Here is an 18,183-nt window from a genome sequence, read left to right on the forward strand (position 1 = left end):
CCTGCTCCACTGACCTGAGATGCCTTTCTCATTCTTCACTAGCAGGCAACGCCTCTTCATCTTTCAGGTCCCACATTAAACGTCCCCACCTCTGAGAAGACTTCCCAGCCTCCCTTCCTCCAGGCAGTGGGATGCTCCCTTATCTAGCAGGATGTTTCCTTTTATAGGTCAGCCTGCCTGGGCTACGGGATGCCCAAATAGCTGGTAAACACTATCATTCACTTGTCTGCATTAGATTCAGTATGCCAAGTAAAGAAGTCCACTCTTACCAATGTAGAAGGGCACCATGGTATTCATTGTTGTTGTTCAGTAACTCAGTTGTGTCTGACTCTGTGCAACCCCATGCATGAACTGCAGCACGCCAGGCTCCCCTGTCCTTCACTATCTCCCAGAGTTTGCTCAAACTCATGCCCATTGAGTCCATGATGCCATCCAACCATCTCATCCTCTGTCATCCCTTTCTCCTCCTGCCCTCAATCTTTCCCAGCATCAGGGTCTTTTCCAATGAGTCAGCTCTTCGCATCAGGTGGCCAAAGTATTGGAGCTTCAGTTCTGGCCTTTCAATAAATATTCAGGGTTGATTACCTTTAGGATGGACTGGTTTGATCTCCTGAAGTCCAAGGGACTCTCAAGAGTCTTCTCCAGCACCACAGTTCGAAAGCATCAAGTCTTCAGTGCTCAGCCTTCTTTATGGTCCAACTCTCACATCTGTACATGACTACTGGAAAAACCACAGCTTTGATTATATGAACCTTTGTTGGCAAAGTGATAACAGTATCCATGGAGGACCCAAATAAAACCAAAAGATGGAGGAATGGCAAATTCCCTTTCTTTTTGAGCTGGGACATGGATCTTCTCCTGCCCTCAGACATTAGAGTTCCTAATTCTCAGACCCTCAGACTTGGGGACTTATCCCAGCAGCCCCCTGGTTCTCAGGCCTTTCACTACTGGCTTTCCTGGTTCTCCTGTTTGCAGACAGCAGACTTCTTGGGGTTCCATAATCATAAAGCTAATTCCTATAAGAAATCTCCTCTTAGGTATCTCTGAATGAGTGTGAAGTCTCTCAGTCATGTCCGACTCTTTGCGACCCCATGTAGGCAGACACTTTACCTTCTGAGCCGCCAGGGAAGTCTTCTGTATCTCTATATACATGCTATTGGTTCTGTTTCTCTGGCGAGCCTTGACTAATATATCTAGACTCCCAGGGCATCTTAAACATACCTTTTGTAGTAAGTTGAATAAGGTCCCACCCACCAAATATGTCCACATTCTAATCTCCAGAACCTATGAATATGATACCTTATATACTTTACATAATATGTAACTCTATGGTGAAAAGGACTCAGCAGATACAATTAAGGTAAGATATGTCAAGATGGGAAATTGTCCTTGATTATTTGGGTGGGCCCAATGTCATCACAAAGATCTTTATCAGAAGGAGGTGGTCAGTCAGTCAAGGGAAGGCAAAAGTAAATATTAGAGTGAGCCAAGGAATGCCAGCAGCTTCTAGAAGCTGGAAGAAGGATGAATTCTCTCCCTAGAGCCCAAAGACACCAATCTGAACCTTCTGACCTCCAGAACTGTAAGATAAAACATTTGTGTTATTTCAAACCACTGGCCTGTGGTAATGTGACAGCAGCCATGAGAAATGAATACATCTTTATCCCAGCACTGGTCACACTGCATAGCAGATGCCTTTCTCACCTCAGAGCTTCTCAAGCCTGGGCACCGCTGTTTCTGACAGTTGAACACAAAGCCTTGAAAAGGACTCACAAGAGCTGCTGAAAGAACCAACAAATGGGTTAATGCTTACCGGCTTCATCCAGCTGCCTGTGTTCTGCAGCCTGAGAACACACACACATTCATATCCACATAGCTCACCTGTCCAACCGCCTCCACCACCCCCAGGAGGGCACTTCTATATTTACACAGAAGCCCACTTTGGGCTGGACAGCAAATAGCTATTTCTCATGAGCATGTGGACTTGAAGAGAGGAGGGGGATTTCGCCCAAGGTAATAATTGGACAAATTAGCAGGCTGGTAGGGATGAGAAACAGAAATTTTGACGTGGTTGACTTGAAACCACAAGAATTGGGGTTGCACCACAGGACATGTAAAAATCTTCTTTTCCAACAAATAAATAATGAGAGCAAGAGACAGCCCTGATCGGAACCACATCCCCAGCCCTCTCCACCTCCGACTCCGTGCCACAGCAAACAAACGATTGGGAAATGTGTACTCAATGACACCAAAAAAGGTCCGCCTTGTATCATTAAGGGAGAAAAGTGGATTCCAGCTAGTGTGAACAATGCGGCCCGTTCTGCTGAAAAGAAAGTATTTAAATACACATCTGTACTACATGTATATAACGTACAAAGCATAGGTACGTGTGTTTATTAGGCATAGGACAGAGGCGGGAAGAAGATCCAAGAAGAGGTTAACGGTTGGATGGAGATTATAGACAGTTCCTTTTTTTTTCTTTCTTACTTAAAAAAAAATTGCAAAGAACAGGGCTGTTGGTGTTCTTTTTTAAAAATAAAGTTTAGATAATTCAAAATAAAAGAAATGGCGCGGTTTGTGCGGCAGGACTACGTTGTGCCCCTTCCAGGACAGCCGAAGTCTCCCGTTCGCTCCCCAAATAGGAAGCTGGGCTGTGGTCTCCCCGTTAGCAATGGCGGAACCATTAGAGGAACTGTAGGCGGCAAGAGGGTGACGCGGCCAGGGGGCCTGGGAATCAGAAAACAGACAGACCTGACCGCGATGGCGGCTTTTACCGAGTGACCCAAGGATGACCCGCTTCGGGCCCAATCTGGTACGTGGGAAGCCTGTAGTCATCCCGCGGCCTCTCCTCCCTGGACCGCCGCCCCCCCCCCGCCACCCCCCAGCCCCCACCCCCCAACCACCGCCACATCTTGCTCGCTGCGTCTTCACCCGACCTCCCTCCCGGTGAAGGCAGGTGCCCGCCCAAGACCCCGGCCGAAAACAAATCCAAGGGATCACCCCGACGTTCCTTGGCCCCATTCACAGCCTCCCTCCACCCTTTCCTGCGGTGGCGTTTTTGTTTTAATTCATCTGAACTGGTTACAAAACCATACTCCCACGAATACATAAATAATGGAGGGGGGGGGGAGTGTTTTAAAGAAATTCCCGCAGGGCCTGGCAAGGCAACAGCAAATGCATTTCTGCTGTATCATATTTAACTGTTTGCAAACTTCTGCTGGGAGGTTGAGCAGCGACTGTAGAAATTCCACCCCGCTTCCCCGCCCAGGGCCTAGGAGTGACTTGTAAGGAAGGGTTAAGAGGGAGAGGTAGTCAGCGGTCGGGGGCCAGGAAGATGGAGGGGAGAATGAGAAAGTGTTTGTAAGATTGCACTGTCCGCAACCCGGCTTCCCGCAGGCCAAGCATCTCCTTCCCTGACTTCGGGGCCGCGGCTCCCCGAGCCAGGCTAGGCCCCTTTAAGAGCCAGCGCGCGCCCCGGCCCCGCGTGCGCTCACTTTCCCTAGCAACCGCCCCGGGGGAGGAGGAGGTCCTGGCAACGGCGCACCAGCCCGGAGGGTCACGTGACGGCCCGCAGCTGGAACGCGAGCGCGCGCCCTGCCGCGAGCCCGCCCGCCGAGCCTGAGCGCTGCGGCGCGTGCGCGAGCGGTGCAGCACCGGCCGCGGGAGCAGGGAGTATTATGGGCTGTGGGTGCCGCTGAGCAAGATGGAGCTGTCTGCAGTGGGCGAGCGGGTCTTCGCGGCCGAATCTATCATCAAACGGCGGATCCGAAAGGTGAGCCGCCTCTCAGGGCGGGACGCCTCGCCCCGCAGCCGAGGCCCGAGTCCGTGGGCCAGCTAGGCGAAGCGGTCCCGCTAACCCGGGCTCTCTCGCCCACCCCCGCGCCGTCGCCTCCTCGCGTCCCCGCATCTTCCCCACCCCCACTCTCCCCTTTTTTTCCTTCTCTTTTTCAGGGACGCATCGAGTACCTGGTGAAATGGAAGGGGTGGGCCATCAAGTGAGTGTCACGGGATCCAGGAGCGAGGGGGGAAGGGAGGCAGCGGACACCGGGGCCTTTTTTTTTTTTTTTACCTTGGGGGGGTGCGCACATTTGCTCACTCGCATGTGCCTCTGCCTCTCTGGTTTTGTTTTTTATTTTGTGCATGTGTAACTCGGCAGGTACAGCACTTGGGAGCCCGAAGAGAACATCCTGGACTCGCGGCTCATTGCAGCCTTCGAACAGAAGTGAGTTTGGGAAGCTGGCAGGGGCGGCGGGGCCGAGGCTCGGCTGGGGCGCCGCGCGGGGAAGCGGGAGGGCCGGGGAGGGCAGCGCGGAGTGGGGCCCGGGAAGGGGATCGTTTTTAACCTTTTTAACCTCGGGTGTTTCTCGGCCGCAGGGAGCGGGAGCGTGAGCTGTATGGGCCCAAGAAGAGGGGACCCAAACCCAAAACTTTCCTCCTGAAGGTAACCTGGCCCAGCCCCAGCAGCCCCCTCTCGGGCCCCTAGCCCGGGCGCAACACGGGGCCTGCAGGGGAGGGACAGATCCGCGGCCGCCCAGGCGGGCGGGCCTTTCTAGAGGGGGCCCCAGCTGGGCAGGGGGTGGTTGTGAGCCCCCGACGAGCCCCTGGCAGGCGGCCCTGGCCAGCTCCAGCTTCTCTGCAAGAGGGGCCTGGGAATGGGGACGAGGAGGGAGGATGATCCTTGTTCACAAAACCAGGGTCTGGGGAGGCCAGCAGAAAGAGGGTGAATGAGGCAGGTGGGAGCGGTCCACCTGCGGGGGTGGCAGGGAGGTGGCCTCTGCACGTTAGAGCCCTGCTCTCCCCCAGCCTTGAGTGGTGGGGCTCTACCTGGAATTCACGTCCAGAGGAGGAGTGGATGTGATCCCCCTCATCGGAACAGGGAGAGGCTTTTAGGGTCGGGGGCTGCCTCCCTGTCTCCAGCTTGCCTCTCTCAGATTTGTTCTGCATGCCTTCCCTTCCGACAGGAGGATCGAACTTAAATTTGACCTTAAGTCACTTCACTTGGAGTTTTATCACCCAGGCTGGGCCACTGGTTCTGTTAGCCCCACTTCTGGCTGTGTCTGGAGGTTCTAATGAGGATGGAGGGAGAGAGAATAAAAGCATGGCACATTGGCTTTGGCAAGGGAGGGAGACCTAGCTCCAAAGGAAGCCATCTTAGAGGGTTTTGGTGTTTATTTTTTTTTTAATGAGAAAGAACAGAGTCTGGGAAAGGGAAGTCGAGATGACCCAAGGTGGCAGGCAAAGCTGCAGGCGGTCTCCATGGGCAAGCACTGTCTTCCCCACTAGTGCTAAGATTTTCTCAAGGCCCCGTCCCACCCCGACAACCTGTGACTTTGTGGCAGCTGGCATGGGCAGGGCAGACGGGACTCTGCAGAAAAAAAGGCTGTGCAGAATGGCAGGGCCTCAGAATCTCCAATCTGTTCGAAAGGCTCAAAGCCCAGTTGGTGGACTTTGCAGCCTCCCACCTCCCTCAAAAGGACTGTACATGGGTATAAAGTTTGCCTCGGACTTAAAGCAGAAGTGAAAGAAATAATGGTTTCCAGAATTACATCCTTCTGTGACCCTTGTCTCCAAATTACACACATTTTAGGAGATCCGTGGAGCAGTCTTAACCCTTGATGTTTCTCGGGAGGGATGGGGCAGAGCAGCTGGAGGCCCGTGGGCTGTGTGACAGCCTCTGACAGTGCAGCTGGAGTGCCCTCTAGCGGGGAAGTGAGCAATGGCCATGACGATTGATTCAGAATGCTTTTCTTTTTTTTAATAGCTGTAGCTCTGGCTGTGGGCCTCATAGTGTTGAGCCCCCACATGGATTATCTCCTTTCTATTGCTCAAAAACCCCCTGCGAAGTAGGGAATGGTATCCCCTCTTTTGAAGATGAGAAAATCAAGGCCCAGGGAAAGGAGGTGATTTTACCTGAGCTCCCATCACCTAGCTTCCAGGCTTTATCATGTCTCCTTTTCTTAACCCTGTCCCTCAGGGAAGTATACATCAGGTTAAGGGAAAAAGATGGACACACACGGGAAACTGAAGGCTGCAGAGTTGGTGGGGCAGGGGGCGGAGAGGCAGATGAGAGGACCTTGATTTGGAGATGAGATGAAATAGATATTCAGGGAGCATGAGAGATTTGCAAGGGGTGATGGAGATCAGCTTGGTCTGAACCCAAGAGGCAGTGTGTATAGTAAACAAATCACACTTTCTGCAGGGAACTCCTCTGAAGAGAACAGGAGCCCATGAGGTGGGTTGCATTATCCCCATTTTATACATAGAAAAACTTGAGACCAGAGAGGTTAAATAACTTGCTCGTGATCACAGAGAGGGAGTGGTGGAGTCCAGGGCTTTATCTTCCACGTTATCTAGATGTAGTACATGCCAAGCCCTTGGAGCTGTGCCCGTCACCCAGTCAGAGTGCAATAAATGCATTGGCTGTGGTTACCATTTTTAATTCACAGGCAGACCCAGGTCTCACCTTCAAAGAATTCTCCACCTGGGGAGGGGAGAGGAGGAGGAGGGTAAACTAACTAACCCCTTTTGAAAAAACACTTAGAAATTACAAAGTAAGAAATTTTTTTGTAGAATGTTTGGAAGGCATATGTTAGAAAAAGATTGCTCTCAAAAGCACCACCCCTTGGATAGGTAAGTCTTAACATTTCTCAAGTGCTTGCTGTGTGCCAGGCGTTTTGCTAAGCAGGTAACATATACTATCTCATGGTCCCAGGAGTCCCACCAAGCCGGGGTTTCATTCTGGATCTGACGTTTGCCTTGCCTACACACTTCACCAGTCCCCAGGGACCATGCATCACTGCTGGACTCTGGCAGAACAGTAATTACAGAGGTCCTGGAGCCCCAGCAGCATGCAGAGGGAATAAACACTAACCCCCGGGGTATTGGAAAGAGTGGGGAATCCCCTAAGCTCCCTCGGGGATGAAGCTGCAAAAAGCCCTTGTTGCCATGCCAAGGAAGGCTGGCTTTCCCCTGCCTTTGTCTGGGAAGGGGTATGAGGGAACCAGCCCCTGGCTCCACTGGCTCTGAGCTGGAGGAGCTGGCAGCCCTGGCACAGGGAGGTCGGGGCCTCATCTGCTGCCACCTAGTGGCTGGAGGGATTGTTAACTGAGCCACCCCAGGAGGAGACTTGAGACAGAACTTGGAGGACACGTGCCTCTCCCACGTTCTAAATGACATCCTCACTTATTAAGCATCTAAGTCCACAGATAACCTCTTCTGGGGCTTGTGGTCAAATACACTCTAGTTTTGTCTACCAGGCTGCCTCCGGGGTACTGATTAAGCATCCAGCACCGTGGGGATGGGAGGTGGAGAGACCCCCAACCACAGATTGCACTCTTGGGGAGCCCAGAGACTGACCTATGGAAATGTGCCCTTCCTCTCAGCCATCCTAGCTCCCCTGGCTGAAGACAGTCACTGCCTACTGATCTCCCCCACCAGGAGCCAGGGTATCTGTACAGAACCCAGAATGATCATCCATCTCTACCCTCTGTCCAGCCATTACTTTCAGTTCCCTGGGCTCTCTCTGCCTCCACCATTGGTCTTAGCAGTACCCCTTCAGCAGGCCACCTGAGCCTCCACAGCCGCTTGGGGCATAGCTCAGGAAAGTCAAGGGTGTTTTTTGTTTGTTTTCCTACTGATGCTTCATCCTCCAAGACAGGGACCTAATCTGTCCTCCTCTGGAGCCTGTACTTTCTTCCTCGCATTGAAGCATCCTGTACCCTAATTGCCTGTTACCTGTCTTTTCCTTGGAGTGCTGCCCCCCTGGACATAGAAGCTGTGTGTGGTCGCAGCTGTAGCCCCAGGCTACAGCTTATTAGCACTTGCTTAGTGCTTGCTTAGTGAGGGAAGGACTGGCCCCCGAGGATGGCTTACCTAACCTTGCGAGTCTCCTGCCCTGGACCTGGGGTCTCTGAGGGCCCTGCCACACACATCCTGCACCTTCCCTGAGGTAGCAGGTGAGCTGCTGCAGAGTCCTGGGGCTTTACACATTTCACACCTGGGACTGTGTGCAGCTGGGCTCAGGAGCCTGGGACAGTAAATATTGTTCGCTCCTCACAGACTTCTGTCCAGCCATCCTGCCCCCAGGCCATCTTGGCACAGAGACTGTGGTGAGGTCCATCCCACCTCTTAGCCCATCCCCACCAAGCCAATGCCAAGGAGGTTTTAGGTGCCGGCTGTGAAATCCATTGGCACCAGTTTGCTCAGACCCAGGCCCTGAGCCAGACCCTGGGCAGACAGATGAATCAGACCCAGGAGGGGAAGTGCCAGGGGCTGGGAGCGAAGAGGAGGGGCCAAAGGTCTGCCCCCAGAGTTGAGGTGAGCCCGAGCTGGAGGTGCAGCTTGTTCAGAGGCAGAGAAAGAGCTCAGGGCGTCTACAGACAGGCCCAGAGGGGTGGGGCAGGGAGAGATCACCCTCTGCTTTTGGTCACTAAGAATTCGTCCATGGAGGAGTGCCAGGCTGGGCTGCGATCTTCCCTGGTCAGAAGTGGTCCGGGGCTTCTTTCCATGCAACATCCTGGCAGTTCCTTCTGTGTGTCAGCAATGACAGTGACTAGTCTGTCCCTCGGGCCCACAGCTGAGCTGGGAAAGTCAAGCCTTGCAAGTTGGGCCTGGTTAAGAGTCTGCCTTGCCCCCCAGCCTTCTGCACTTTGCATCACCTGCCTGAACCTGTTTCTTTTTATCGCTCAGGCAGGGGTAGGAGCACCGGCTGATTTTCTTAAGTGCTGTCAGGATTGTTTCTTGAGTCAGTACTCGTGGGTGGCCGAGGCAGGGGGTGTCCAGAGGTCAGCGGGCAGCCCGAACCCTCAGCCACCTGCCTCCCTCTGTCTCGCAGGCGCGGGCCCAGGCCGAGGCCCTCCGCATCAGCGATGTGCATTTCTCCGTCAAGCCGAGCGCCAGCGCCTCCTCGCCCAAGCTCCATTCCAGCGCTGCGGTGCACCGGCTCAAGAAGGACATCCGCCGCTGCCACCGCATGTCCCGCCGCCCCCTGCCCCGCCCAGACCCCCAGGGGGGCAGCCCCGGCCTTCGCCCGCCCATCTCCCCCTTCTCCGAGACCGTGCGCATCATCAATCGCAAGGTCAAGCCGCGGGAGCCCAAGCGGAACCGCATTATCCTCAACCTGAAGGTGATCGACAAGGGCCCGGGCGCAGGCGGCGCCGGGCAGGGGGCCGGGGCCCTGGCCCGCCCCAAAGTCCCGTCCCGGAACCGCGTTATCGGCAAGAGCAAGAAGTTCAGCGAGAGCATCCTGCGCACGCAGGTCCGCCACATGAAGTTCGGCACGTTCGCGCTCTACAACAAGCCCCCGCCCGGCCCTCTGCAGCCCCCGCCCGCCGGCAAGACCGACCTCGCCGCCTCCGCCGGCCAGGGGCTGCTCCTGGCGCCCCCGAGTGCTCCCTACGACGCCCGCAGCTCCGGCTCCTCCGGCTGCCCCTCGCCCGCCCCTCACTCCTCCGAGCCGGAGGACGCGCCCCCCAAGCTGCTCCCGGAGACCACGAGCCCATCGGTCCCCGACTGGCGGGAGCCCGAAGTGCTTGACCTGTCCCTCCCGCCCGAGGCGGCGGCCACCAGCAAGCGGGCGCCTCCCGAGGTCCCTGCAGCTGCCAGCCAGGCCCTTTCCGCCGCCCCTGAGCCGGCCGGCGCCGCCTCCGAGCCCGAGGCGGGGGACTGGCGCCCTGAGATGTCACCCTGCTCCAACGTGGTCGTCACCGACGTCACCAGCAACCTCCTCACGGTCACTATCAAGGAATTCTGCAACCCAGAGGATTTCGAGAAGGTGGCTGCTGGGGTAGCAGGCGCCGCAGCAGGGGGTGGCAGCAGCGGGGCGAGCAAGTAAGGGGGGCTCCACCAAGAGGGGGGGACTGGGGGGCGCCCTCCTGCCCAAAGTCATACTCTTGCTCCCGCCCCCGCACCCCCCCGCCCTCAGACAACCCCGCCTGTGCTTTGCTTGTTTCAAAAGGCTCGGCGTTGACCCCGGGATGGGGCTGGGTAGTTGGAGACCCCCTGAAGCCCAATGGGAGGGGCAGGCCTGGAACGGGGTGGGGCTGGGGTGGGGGGCGAGGGCACCGGGAAGTCCTCCCTCTTGTCTCTTGGCACCCTCCTTGCCCACGCACAGTGGGGCCTGCTGGGTGGCTCCTAGGGAGCCCCAGAACCTAGGGTTCAGCTGCCCTCCCCACATCCCGTCCTGTCTCTATCCAGCTTGCTTCCAGCTCTCGCGCACAGCATCTGATTTCTCGGTGCTAACCCCCGGCAGCTGCAGGGCCCCTTAGGGGACCCCCATCCCAGCATGGGCACCGTCCCTCTCCTTCCTCCAGATAACCCGGGAAGGAGGGGCAGGGATGGGGAAGCCAGGACAGAGGTGGAGCTGAAGGCGGCCGTGGCCCCTCTCCTCCCCTTTCCGCCTCCCTTGTGAGGGCGGCAGGAGCTGGGCCCACGTTTGGACCACCCAAGCGGGCCCCCGTGGCTCCCACCCACCCATCTTTTTCCTAATTTCTGTCTTGAAGGTGGGAGGGGCTGGCACGAACCTCGCCTGCCATGGCCTCCCGGCATCTAAAGGTCCCTCAGTTTTCAACCAAAGGTGCTACAAGAACCTGCGGCGCGGACTTCCTGCTGCGCATGCGCTTGCCGACCCAGGCGCGTCCGCGTGTATCCGTATCTGCGTGGGGCCCCGGACCCTCCCTGGCCATCAGCCGGGCCTGGGACCTGATCCAGGTCCCAGGAGTTTGCTGCGGAGGCCGAGCTTCCCGGCACGCGTGTGCAGGGGCGGGTCGCCCAACCCCCGCCCTTCTGTGGGGTTGTCGGGCCTGACATGATGGGGACTGAGGCCGAGGGGAGACAGACCACCGTCCCAAGCTGCTGCTTCCTCCTGGCAGTTTGCGGGGAGGAGGAAGCCTGGACACGGTTCTTAGCGTCTCCAGCTTCTCCCCCTCGCCCCCAGCCCCCCGCCCCTTCTCTCTTGCTTGTGATCGCCCAGGCTTTGTCACAGCCCAGCCTTCTCCAAGCAGCAGGAGGCCTCCACTGCTCTAGGCAGCTTCGTTTTCTGCTGCGGCCTGGGAACATGAGTCGTCCATGCCAGTGGCAAAGACCAAAACCCCGGTTTTAGGCCTGGTGCTGGGAGGGCAGGCTGGCCCAAGCTGGGGATGGAAGAGGGGGCCCGGTGTCCTTCCGGAGAGCGGGCCTGTGCAGGACCTGGGGTCTGGGGCACAGGGAACGCAACCCCGCTGGCCAGCCCTGGGGCACTGCCTGGGCTGTTTGGCACAAGTGGGAGTCCTTACTGGTGGCTCGAGGTGGCTTCTTGGTATGTCAGCTTAGAACCCGTGATGTCAGGAGGACGCAGAAAGGGAATTCCGGGTGGGTAACAAATGCCTTGGTCCTGAGCATGGGGAGGACTCTGTCTTCCGACTGTCCCTGCCAGAGACTGTGGCAGGGTCCTCTGACCCTCCCCATCCCGCCCTTCTGTTGGCTCTGTGGCCGTCCAAGTGCCAATTGGCTTCGCCCCAAATAAGGGCTGGTATTTCTCCTCTTGTCGTTAGAGGGGATCCCCCCCACCAACCCCCACCCCAGGTGCGTATCCACCTGGGTGCCAGTTACAGGTGTTTCCAGAGACCATAGAAATGTGTTTTCCTGAGAGTCCGTGTCATTCGTGACCTTTTTTGTAAAGAAGTTGTGTTTTCAGAGGTGATTTTATGACAGGAAAGTGAAAGAATTAGTTTTGCAAAAAACAAAAAAAAATAAAAAAAAAAGGGGGGGGGGGAAGAAATAGAAAAAAATATTGTGGGATTCCTATGGGGTTGGGGAGGGTGGGGAGAAAGCTATTTAAAGAAAAACTAGTAACGCAGCGATTGCACAGCTGAGGCGGCAATGTTAGGAACGTGGACAGAGGCCCAGGCCCAGCTGGGAGGGCGCCCCCACCCCGGGCATGGCGACAGCCCCTCTTCCTTGGCCCGAGGCAAGGTAAGCCCTCCCTCCTGTGCTCAGCCCAGGTTCCACTCTTGTCCCAGCTCAGATGGAAGGATGATCTCTGTTCCCAAAGGAACTTGCCAGAAGCTGCAGGGGCGAAGCAGGTAGAGCTGAGATTGGGGGAGATAACGGTCAGCAGGGGTCCCACTGTAGCCGGGACCCAGCGTTTGTGACTCTCCAGGAAGGCTGGTGAGTGGGTACAGTTGGGTTCCTTGCCCCCTTCATTCCTTTGCCAGCCTGTTGGTACATCTGGTCCCTCCACTGCCACCCCATGGGGGCATGTCCCTCCCCATTGCCCCAGTGACCATGACACCCCCAAGCTTCCATGGCCAGGTAGGTGTTGCTGCAGGTGTCAGGAAGACAGGCACTGTTGACTTGGGAGAGCCTTTGGTGGTGATCATGGTGGGTTGGGGGTAGCCCTAGGGAGAGGGTGTGCCCGCTCCATCTCTTTCCACAGGCGAGTTGCTGCCCTTGACCCCCAGCTGTGCAGCCCTCCCCAGCAGAGGCTGGTTCCCAGGCGGGCAGCTCACCTGGGGGCCCAAGTGGGCACCAGGTCAAGAGCAAGTGGAGCCCTCCTTACCTCTCTCCTAGGGTGGCTCTGAGTCGGGCCCCGCAGCCCCCCACCACACTTGCACAGATCAGCCTCCCGTGGGTCCTTCCTCCTCTGCTGCTGCTTTTCCGTTTGCCTAATTACCAAGCAGAAGTTGCAGTTTGGTTGGCTTTATTTTTTGTATGTGAAAGACCCCTCAAGACCCGACCTCCTTCCTTGTTCAATATTGGCTGGGGTCATCTCCCCTTAATGCCACCCTGTTCTCACCCCCATGTCATAGGAAACAGATGAGGTCTGGTGTCTGGTTTGAGGTGGGAATTTGGGACCCGTCTCTGTCTCATTCCCCTCCCAGATGCTCAGTTTGCCCGTCTGAAATGGGTGTATTGGGCGGCATGGCCTTTTCACCTGCTGGTGTCCCGGCAGCTGCTGAGGATTAAGTGGTGGTGGAGGTTGCTGGCACTGGGGCCTCTATTCTCCCACAGCTGCTTTTCATTCTCATCCTGCAAAGGGGTCAGGATCAAAATGGGCTCCAACTGAGCCCAGTGGGGCAGGCAGAGTGGGAGGGGTCACCCCACTTCCAAGGCCAGGAAACTTGGCCTCTGAGAGGCAAAGCTGCTTCATTAGAGTGAAGAGCCCAGCTGCTCTGGCCTTTCGGGGACAACCTTTGAAAGGTGGGGACCGGGTCCTGGAGCTACCACAAAGCCAGGGGCTTCCCCTGAGCCAGGCAGTCTTGGGTGAGAGGTCAGCCCAAAGGAGGAAGCTGTTGGCTCGGGGAGCTGGGACACCACCAGCCTTTCTAGCCTCTGGGTGGACCCAAGTGGACACACTGCCTTTTGTGTCTTTAGGGGTTTTGTTGGTGGTTGTTGGTTTTGTGTTTTGGGAGGTTTTTTTCTTTTCTGTTTTTTTTTTTTTTGCACTTGGCCCATGCCGGACAGTGGGACCCACCTGGTCAGTTCCACTTTCAGGCTCCCATGCACTAGCCCAAGGCAGCCTCTTGGGGGCTTGTATGGTTTAAGGAATCACTTTGAAAAAAAGAAAAAAAAAAAAAAGAAAGTGTTTAAAGGTTGTGGTTTTTTTTTTTTCTGTCTGCATCTCCTCTCAGATTGAGAAAGCCCAGAATTAGGGGCCACCACTCCAAGACAGAGGGAGGGTGTCCCCAGCCTGGCCCTGTCTTATTGATAGTTGCCAAGACACCAAGATGGGGGGGACAGGCTGGGTGGAGACTGAGGTACCCACCTCCCAGGCCTGTGGCATCACCCTATCCCGCCTTGAAGGAGTCAGCACTCCACTTCAGCAGTGGGTGAGTGCCTATTGTATGCAGAGCTTCAGCTAGGCAAAGGGGGGCTGGTGGTCTAATGAGGGACCCCTTGCAAGAGGCCACACTAGAAGGAACCAAGGGTCCTGGGGCCTCCCCCTGCTATTGGGCAGAGTAGAGATGGAGACTTCTTGTTGGTTTTAATTTAAAAACACAAAAGCCTAAAGAAATGTATCTTATAATTTTTTTTTAATTTTTGAAAAGCTCATTTAATGAATTGTGCACGAATGAATTCTATATATATAAAATATACATATATAACTCTATATTTGGGGAGGGGCGCTGTCTCTTTTTTCTCTCATTTTAAAAATGAAGTGTTGTTGCCTTTGTCTGTGGTTCAACCATCCAGCTCCCAGCTGGCTAAACTTTGCCTCCAGTGGTTCAAGACAGGAAACTAGTAGGGTGAGTGGGAGACCGGAGATGCGGGGAGGGGGGCGCTACCCCAGCATGGGGCTGGGCCCCCAGGCCACCTGCTCCTCTCCCAGAGGTCGCGGGTGGAGAAACGCCTTGTGTTGGGTGTGGATTTCGGTTCTGTTCTGGAATTGGTTGTTTCTGGGCCGGGGGAGGGGGGTCTGTGCTGATTACTCTCGTCTTGTATGTTTTGTTCTGCTGCTCTTCAATATTGTATCAATGCCAGGAAGGGGGCGCGAAAAGCCTCTTTGGCCCCCCCCAAATAAATTGTCACATTCCGAAGCTAAGGTCTAGCCCCTGGTCTGTCTCATTTCTTCTGGCTGGGACTGTGGTCCAGAAAGCTCAGGCCATGCCTCCCCCATTGCAGCGAGGAAAGGGGGGCCCTGGCCCTCAGCAGTGGGGGGCCAGTGCTCCAGCCCATTTCCAAGCTCCCCCTGTCCTACCCCGCCTCCACCTCGTAAGCTAAACTTGAAGGGAGTCCCCCCGCTACACAGGTAAAGTGCGTGTGTGCCACTTCTTGGAACCTGGAGCCTGCCTGGTTGGCGGGCATGTGGGAGGGCTGAGGGTCCCACCACTGCCCAATCCCCAGTTGGAGTCACAGCACCTGCAGAGAGGGGGTCCCCCGGGGGCTGGATCCCTAGTCAGCGGGTCACCACAGAGCCTGGGAGGGAGCAGGCTGGGGTGGGGGGCACAGGCTATACCTTTGCCAGCGGTGGTGGTGGTTCAGTCACTAAGTTGTACCTGAGTCTGCGACCCCATGGACTGCAGGACGCCAGGCTTCCTTGTCCTTCTCCATCTCCCAGAGCTTGCCCAGACTTGTATACTTCCCTTGCCAGTAATAGCCCGTGTTAACAAGAAGCTGCTTCAGTTCAGAGAAGCCTGTTTCATGGGTGCTTGTGCGCCTTCTCTAATGAGAAGAATGGACTGAGAAGCGTGTTGGACGCCCACAGGGGTCTGAAAGCATCAACCCCCTGCAGACGCCAGAGCCCCCCTCACAGGTCTGCTGTGAGCGGCACCTCCGTCCATCCATAGCCACTCATTTATCAGGCCTGAAACAGATGTCATCTTCCAGCCCTCCCCTTCCCCACCGCCCCCACCCCCTTGTTGTGTAAGCCCCAAAGCTGGCCTCTCCAAGGTGTCTCCACCCTGCGCCCCCAACCCCACCTGTCCTGACCCCAGCTCCTCTGACAAAACCTGCATGATCTGCTGTGCCCTCCCGACACCTCACCTCAGGGGCCTGGCAGCCCTGCTGAGAGTCTTCGGGAAGCCCACTGCCCTCAGGATTGTGTCCCAAGTGTCCCCCACCCCCCTGGCCACACACACGTGTACCCCCCACCACACATGCACACACAAGTGTCCCCCCGACACATACACACATACATGTCCCCCTGTGACACACGCACTCTACTCAGGGTTGTGTCCCAAGTGTGTCCCCCCCGCCACACGCAGACATTCTACCCAGGGAGAGCGCCCTGCCTGAGCCCCCATCCCTGTCCGGGTCTGAGGTCTTGGCCCTCCCATCGCTCACGGCAGGCTGGGTCTTCATCTCCAGCCTCACCGTGCCCCCCAAGAGTCCATGCCTGACACCTGGAGGCCCCTGTCCACCTTTTTCCTCTAACTGTCACCAAGCTCGGTCCGCCTCCCTCGTTAGCACCGTCAGCGAGGCTTGAGAATGGCTGAACGGTCGACGTGGGGCCCCAGTGCCACTCGTCCAGCTGGCCGAGGCCCAACAGGAGCGTGTTTCTGTCCGAGAATGGTCTAGAAACAGAAGTCGGGCAGGGGGGGTGGGACTCCGTGTTGAGTCAGGGCTGGCCGCCTCCGGGCCCACTCGCACTTCGTCATCCCGCCCAGTTCAGGGTTCCGTTCTCCGAAACCCCCACTCTGTACTTAAACAGCAATAACCTGAGTAGTTAGCACACCGGCTGCCTGTCGGGCCTCTGTGAGCTCTCTCCCCCCCTCGAGCCCTGCCCACCCTCCCCAGTGCCCCGGGTGATGAGCCAGCATCACAGAGGAGAGCCAAGGAATGGAAGAAATTCCTTGGCCCCCCCGGTGGCACAGCGGAGCGGGGCTTCCCCCAACCCCACCCGTTTCTCTCTGGGATTGAGACCATGGGGGCTGCCCTTGTCAGGGGCGAGCATCTCGTTGCAAGCATCATGTTCAGGGTTTAGCATCTCAACTGCCCTTGTCACAAGTCCTGGGTGCCCTGTCTCAGCAGCTACGTCCGACTCTTAGCTGCTAATAAATGAGTGTGACCTTGGCAGCTTCTTACGGAGGATGGGAGGGTTTGTGCCAAAGCTTGGGCAAGACCACACAGCTGGCCTCAGGGAGCTCAGCGTGCCCCGCCTGAGGTGGGTCGGCGCCCTGGCGTCCCGCCGAGCTGGTGCTCCTAACTAGCCCCCTCCCCTCACCCCACCGTATTCCTGGACATCACTGGAGTGAAGGTCAGCCGTGGGGTGAAGTTTAGGAGCCAGGTAAGGCGGAGGGGTTGAGATGCAGTGAGAACGACAATTTTGCAAATTTATTGTCATTTCATAGAAGCTGAAAGTGTGCTGCTTTTTCTGTCCTTGTTACGCTGTACCTGAGGTGAAGGGGGGTCAGAGTGGCAGCATCTAAATGCCGAGTGCCCCCCAAGCCAGAGCCCAAGCCTGTGTGCCTGTCTGCCCCTCTTTGTTCAAGCTGCTGTCCTCTGAGGGCTCACACTTAAGGTCTCCGCTGGGAGAGACAAGCAGGGACAGCTTGCCCATAGGGCGGGGCCCCGAAGGGAGCAGAAGTGAGCGGGGGTCCTGGCCTCTGGGCATCCATGGGCTCTGAGCCTCTGAGAGTCAGAGGAGGGATATAGGCCAGGACTTGAAATCACTGCGTGAGCTCTAATGAGGCCCAGGTAGTGGGAGGGGGGTGACAGGAAGTGGGCACAGAGATTTAGAATACTGAGGATTTGGTGATTGGCTTTGATTATGGACTTCCCTGGTGGCTCAGATAGTAAAGCGTCTGCCTACAATGTGGGAGACCCAGGTTCGATCCCTGGGTTAGGAAGATCCCCTGGAGAAGAAAATGGCAACCCACTCCAGTACTCTTGCCTGGAAAATCCCATGAATGGAGGAGCCTGGTAGGCGACAGTCCATGGGGTTGCAAAGAGTCGTACACGACTTCACTTTGACTTTGAGTGCTGTGAGAGGGACCCTCTGAAAAACCTCCTGGGCATCTGGTGCAGGTAAAGGAGTGGGTGTTGTCGTCACGGGCTGGGAAGCCGGCGGAGGAGTCAGCCTGGGAGGGAGGTGAGTGTAGTTCGGGACACCTTGGATGTGAATCAGGCAGAGGAGCCAGGAGGAATTTTCACCCAGAGGTTTGAGACGTGGAGCGAGTTCTTTCTCAGGCTTCCCCAGTGGCTCCAGCAGGTTAAAAATCTGCCTGCAATGCAGGAGACGTGGGTTCAATTCCTGATGCGGGTTGGGGAAGACCTCCTGGAGGAGGAAATGACAACTCACTCCAGTATTTTTGCCTGGGAATTCTCATGGAGAGAAGAGCAGTGGACTACAGTCCATAGTGTCAAAGAGAGTTGGACACAACTTAGGGACTGAGCAGGCACCTCCCTGGTGCTGCTGGAGAAATCGGTCCCTTTGCTGAAGAGCCTTTGCCCCCAGGTGCCCCTCAGCTCTGAGATGACTGATCACCAGACATCCTGGAAGGACCCCCGGGGACTTAGGTGCTTAGCTGCTGAAGCCATTGGGATATACAGCCCCTGCCTGCCACCCCTACTCTCCCAACTTTATGCCTTTCACCTGAGTGAGGTTGTGAAGTAGGTGGCTGGGGGATGATGAACCCCATCAGCTGGTGAGGACGTGGAGCAAGGGACTTCCCAGGGTCACTCAGAAGCAGAAGAATGGAAGCCGGATCTTGGGTATGACGGATGGAAGCTTTTGAAGAGCCAACTGCTGCACAGTACTAGAGACAC

At 56.4% G+C, this 18,183-nt stretch overlaps 2 protein-coding genes across 2 annotated transcripts in view; both read left to right on the forward strand.

Moving 5' to 3' along the window:
• The first annotated feature begins 3,172 nt into the window (after positions 1-3,172).
• On the forward strand, positions 3,173-14,524 carry CBX6 (chromobox 6). Its single transcript, XM_043440143.1, has 5 exons — positions 3,173-3,772; positions 3,952-3,995; positions 4,157-4,222; positions 4,375-4,441; positions 8,834-14,524. Exons 1-5 carry the CDS (start codon positions 3,704-3,706, stop codon positions 9,830-9,832), a joined length of 1,245 nt encoding a protein of 414 aa, XP_043296078.1. The 5' UTR covers positions 3,173-3,703; the 3' UTR covers positions 9,833-14,524.
• NPTXR (neuronal pentraxin receptor) overlaps positions 11,915-18,183 on the forward strand; it is a 42,307-nt gene continuing 36,038 nt past the window's right edge. Inside the window, exons 1-2 of the mRNA XM_043439897.1 lie at positions 11,915-11,949; positions 14,599-14,688. Coding sequence (XP_043295832.1) covers positions 11,915-11,949; positions 14,599-14,688 — 125 coding nt within the window. The remainder of the gene's footprint in view (positions 11,950-14,598; positions 14,689-18,183) is intronic.

This window comes from Cervus canadensis, chromosome 21, assembly GCF_019320065.1.
Source record: "Cervus canadensis isolate Bull #8, Minnesota chromosome 21, ASM1932006v1, whole genome shotgun sequence".
In the NCBI taxonomy this organism is placed as follows: Eukaryota; Metazoa; Chordata; class Mammalia; order Artiodactyla; family Cervidae; genus Cervus; species Cervus canadensis.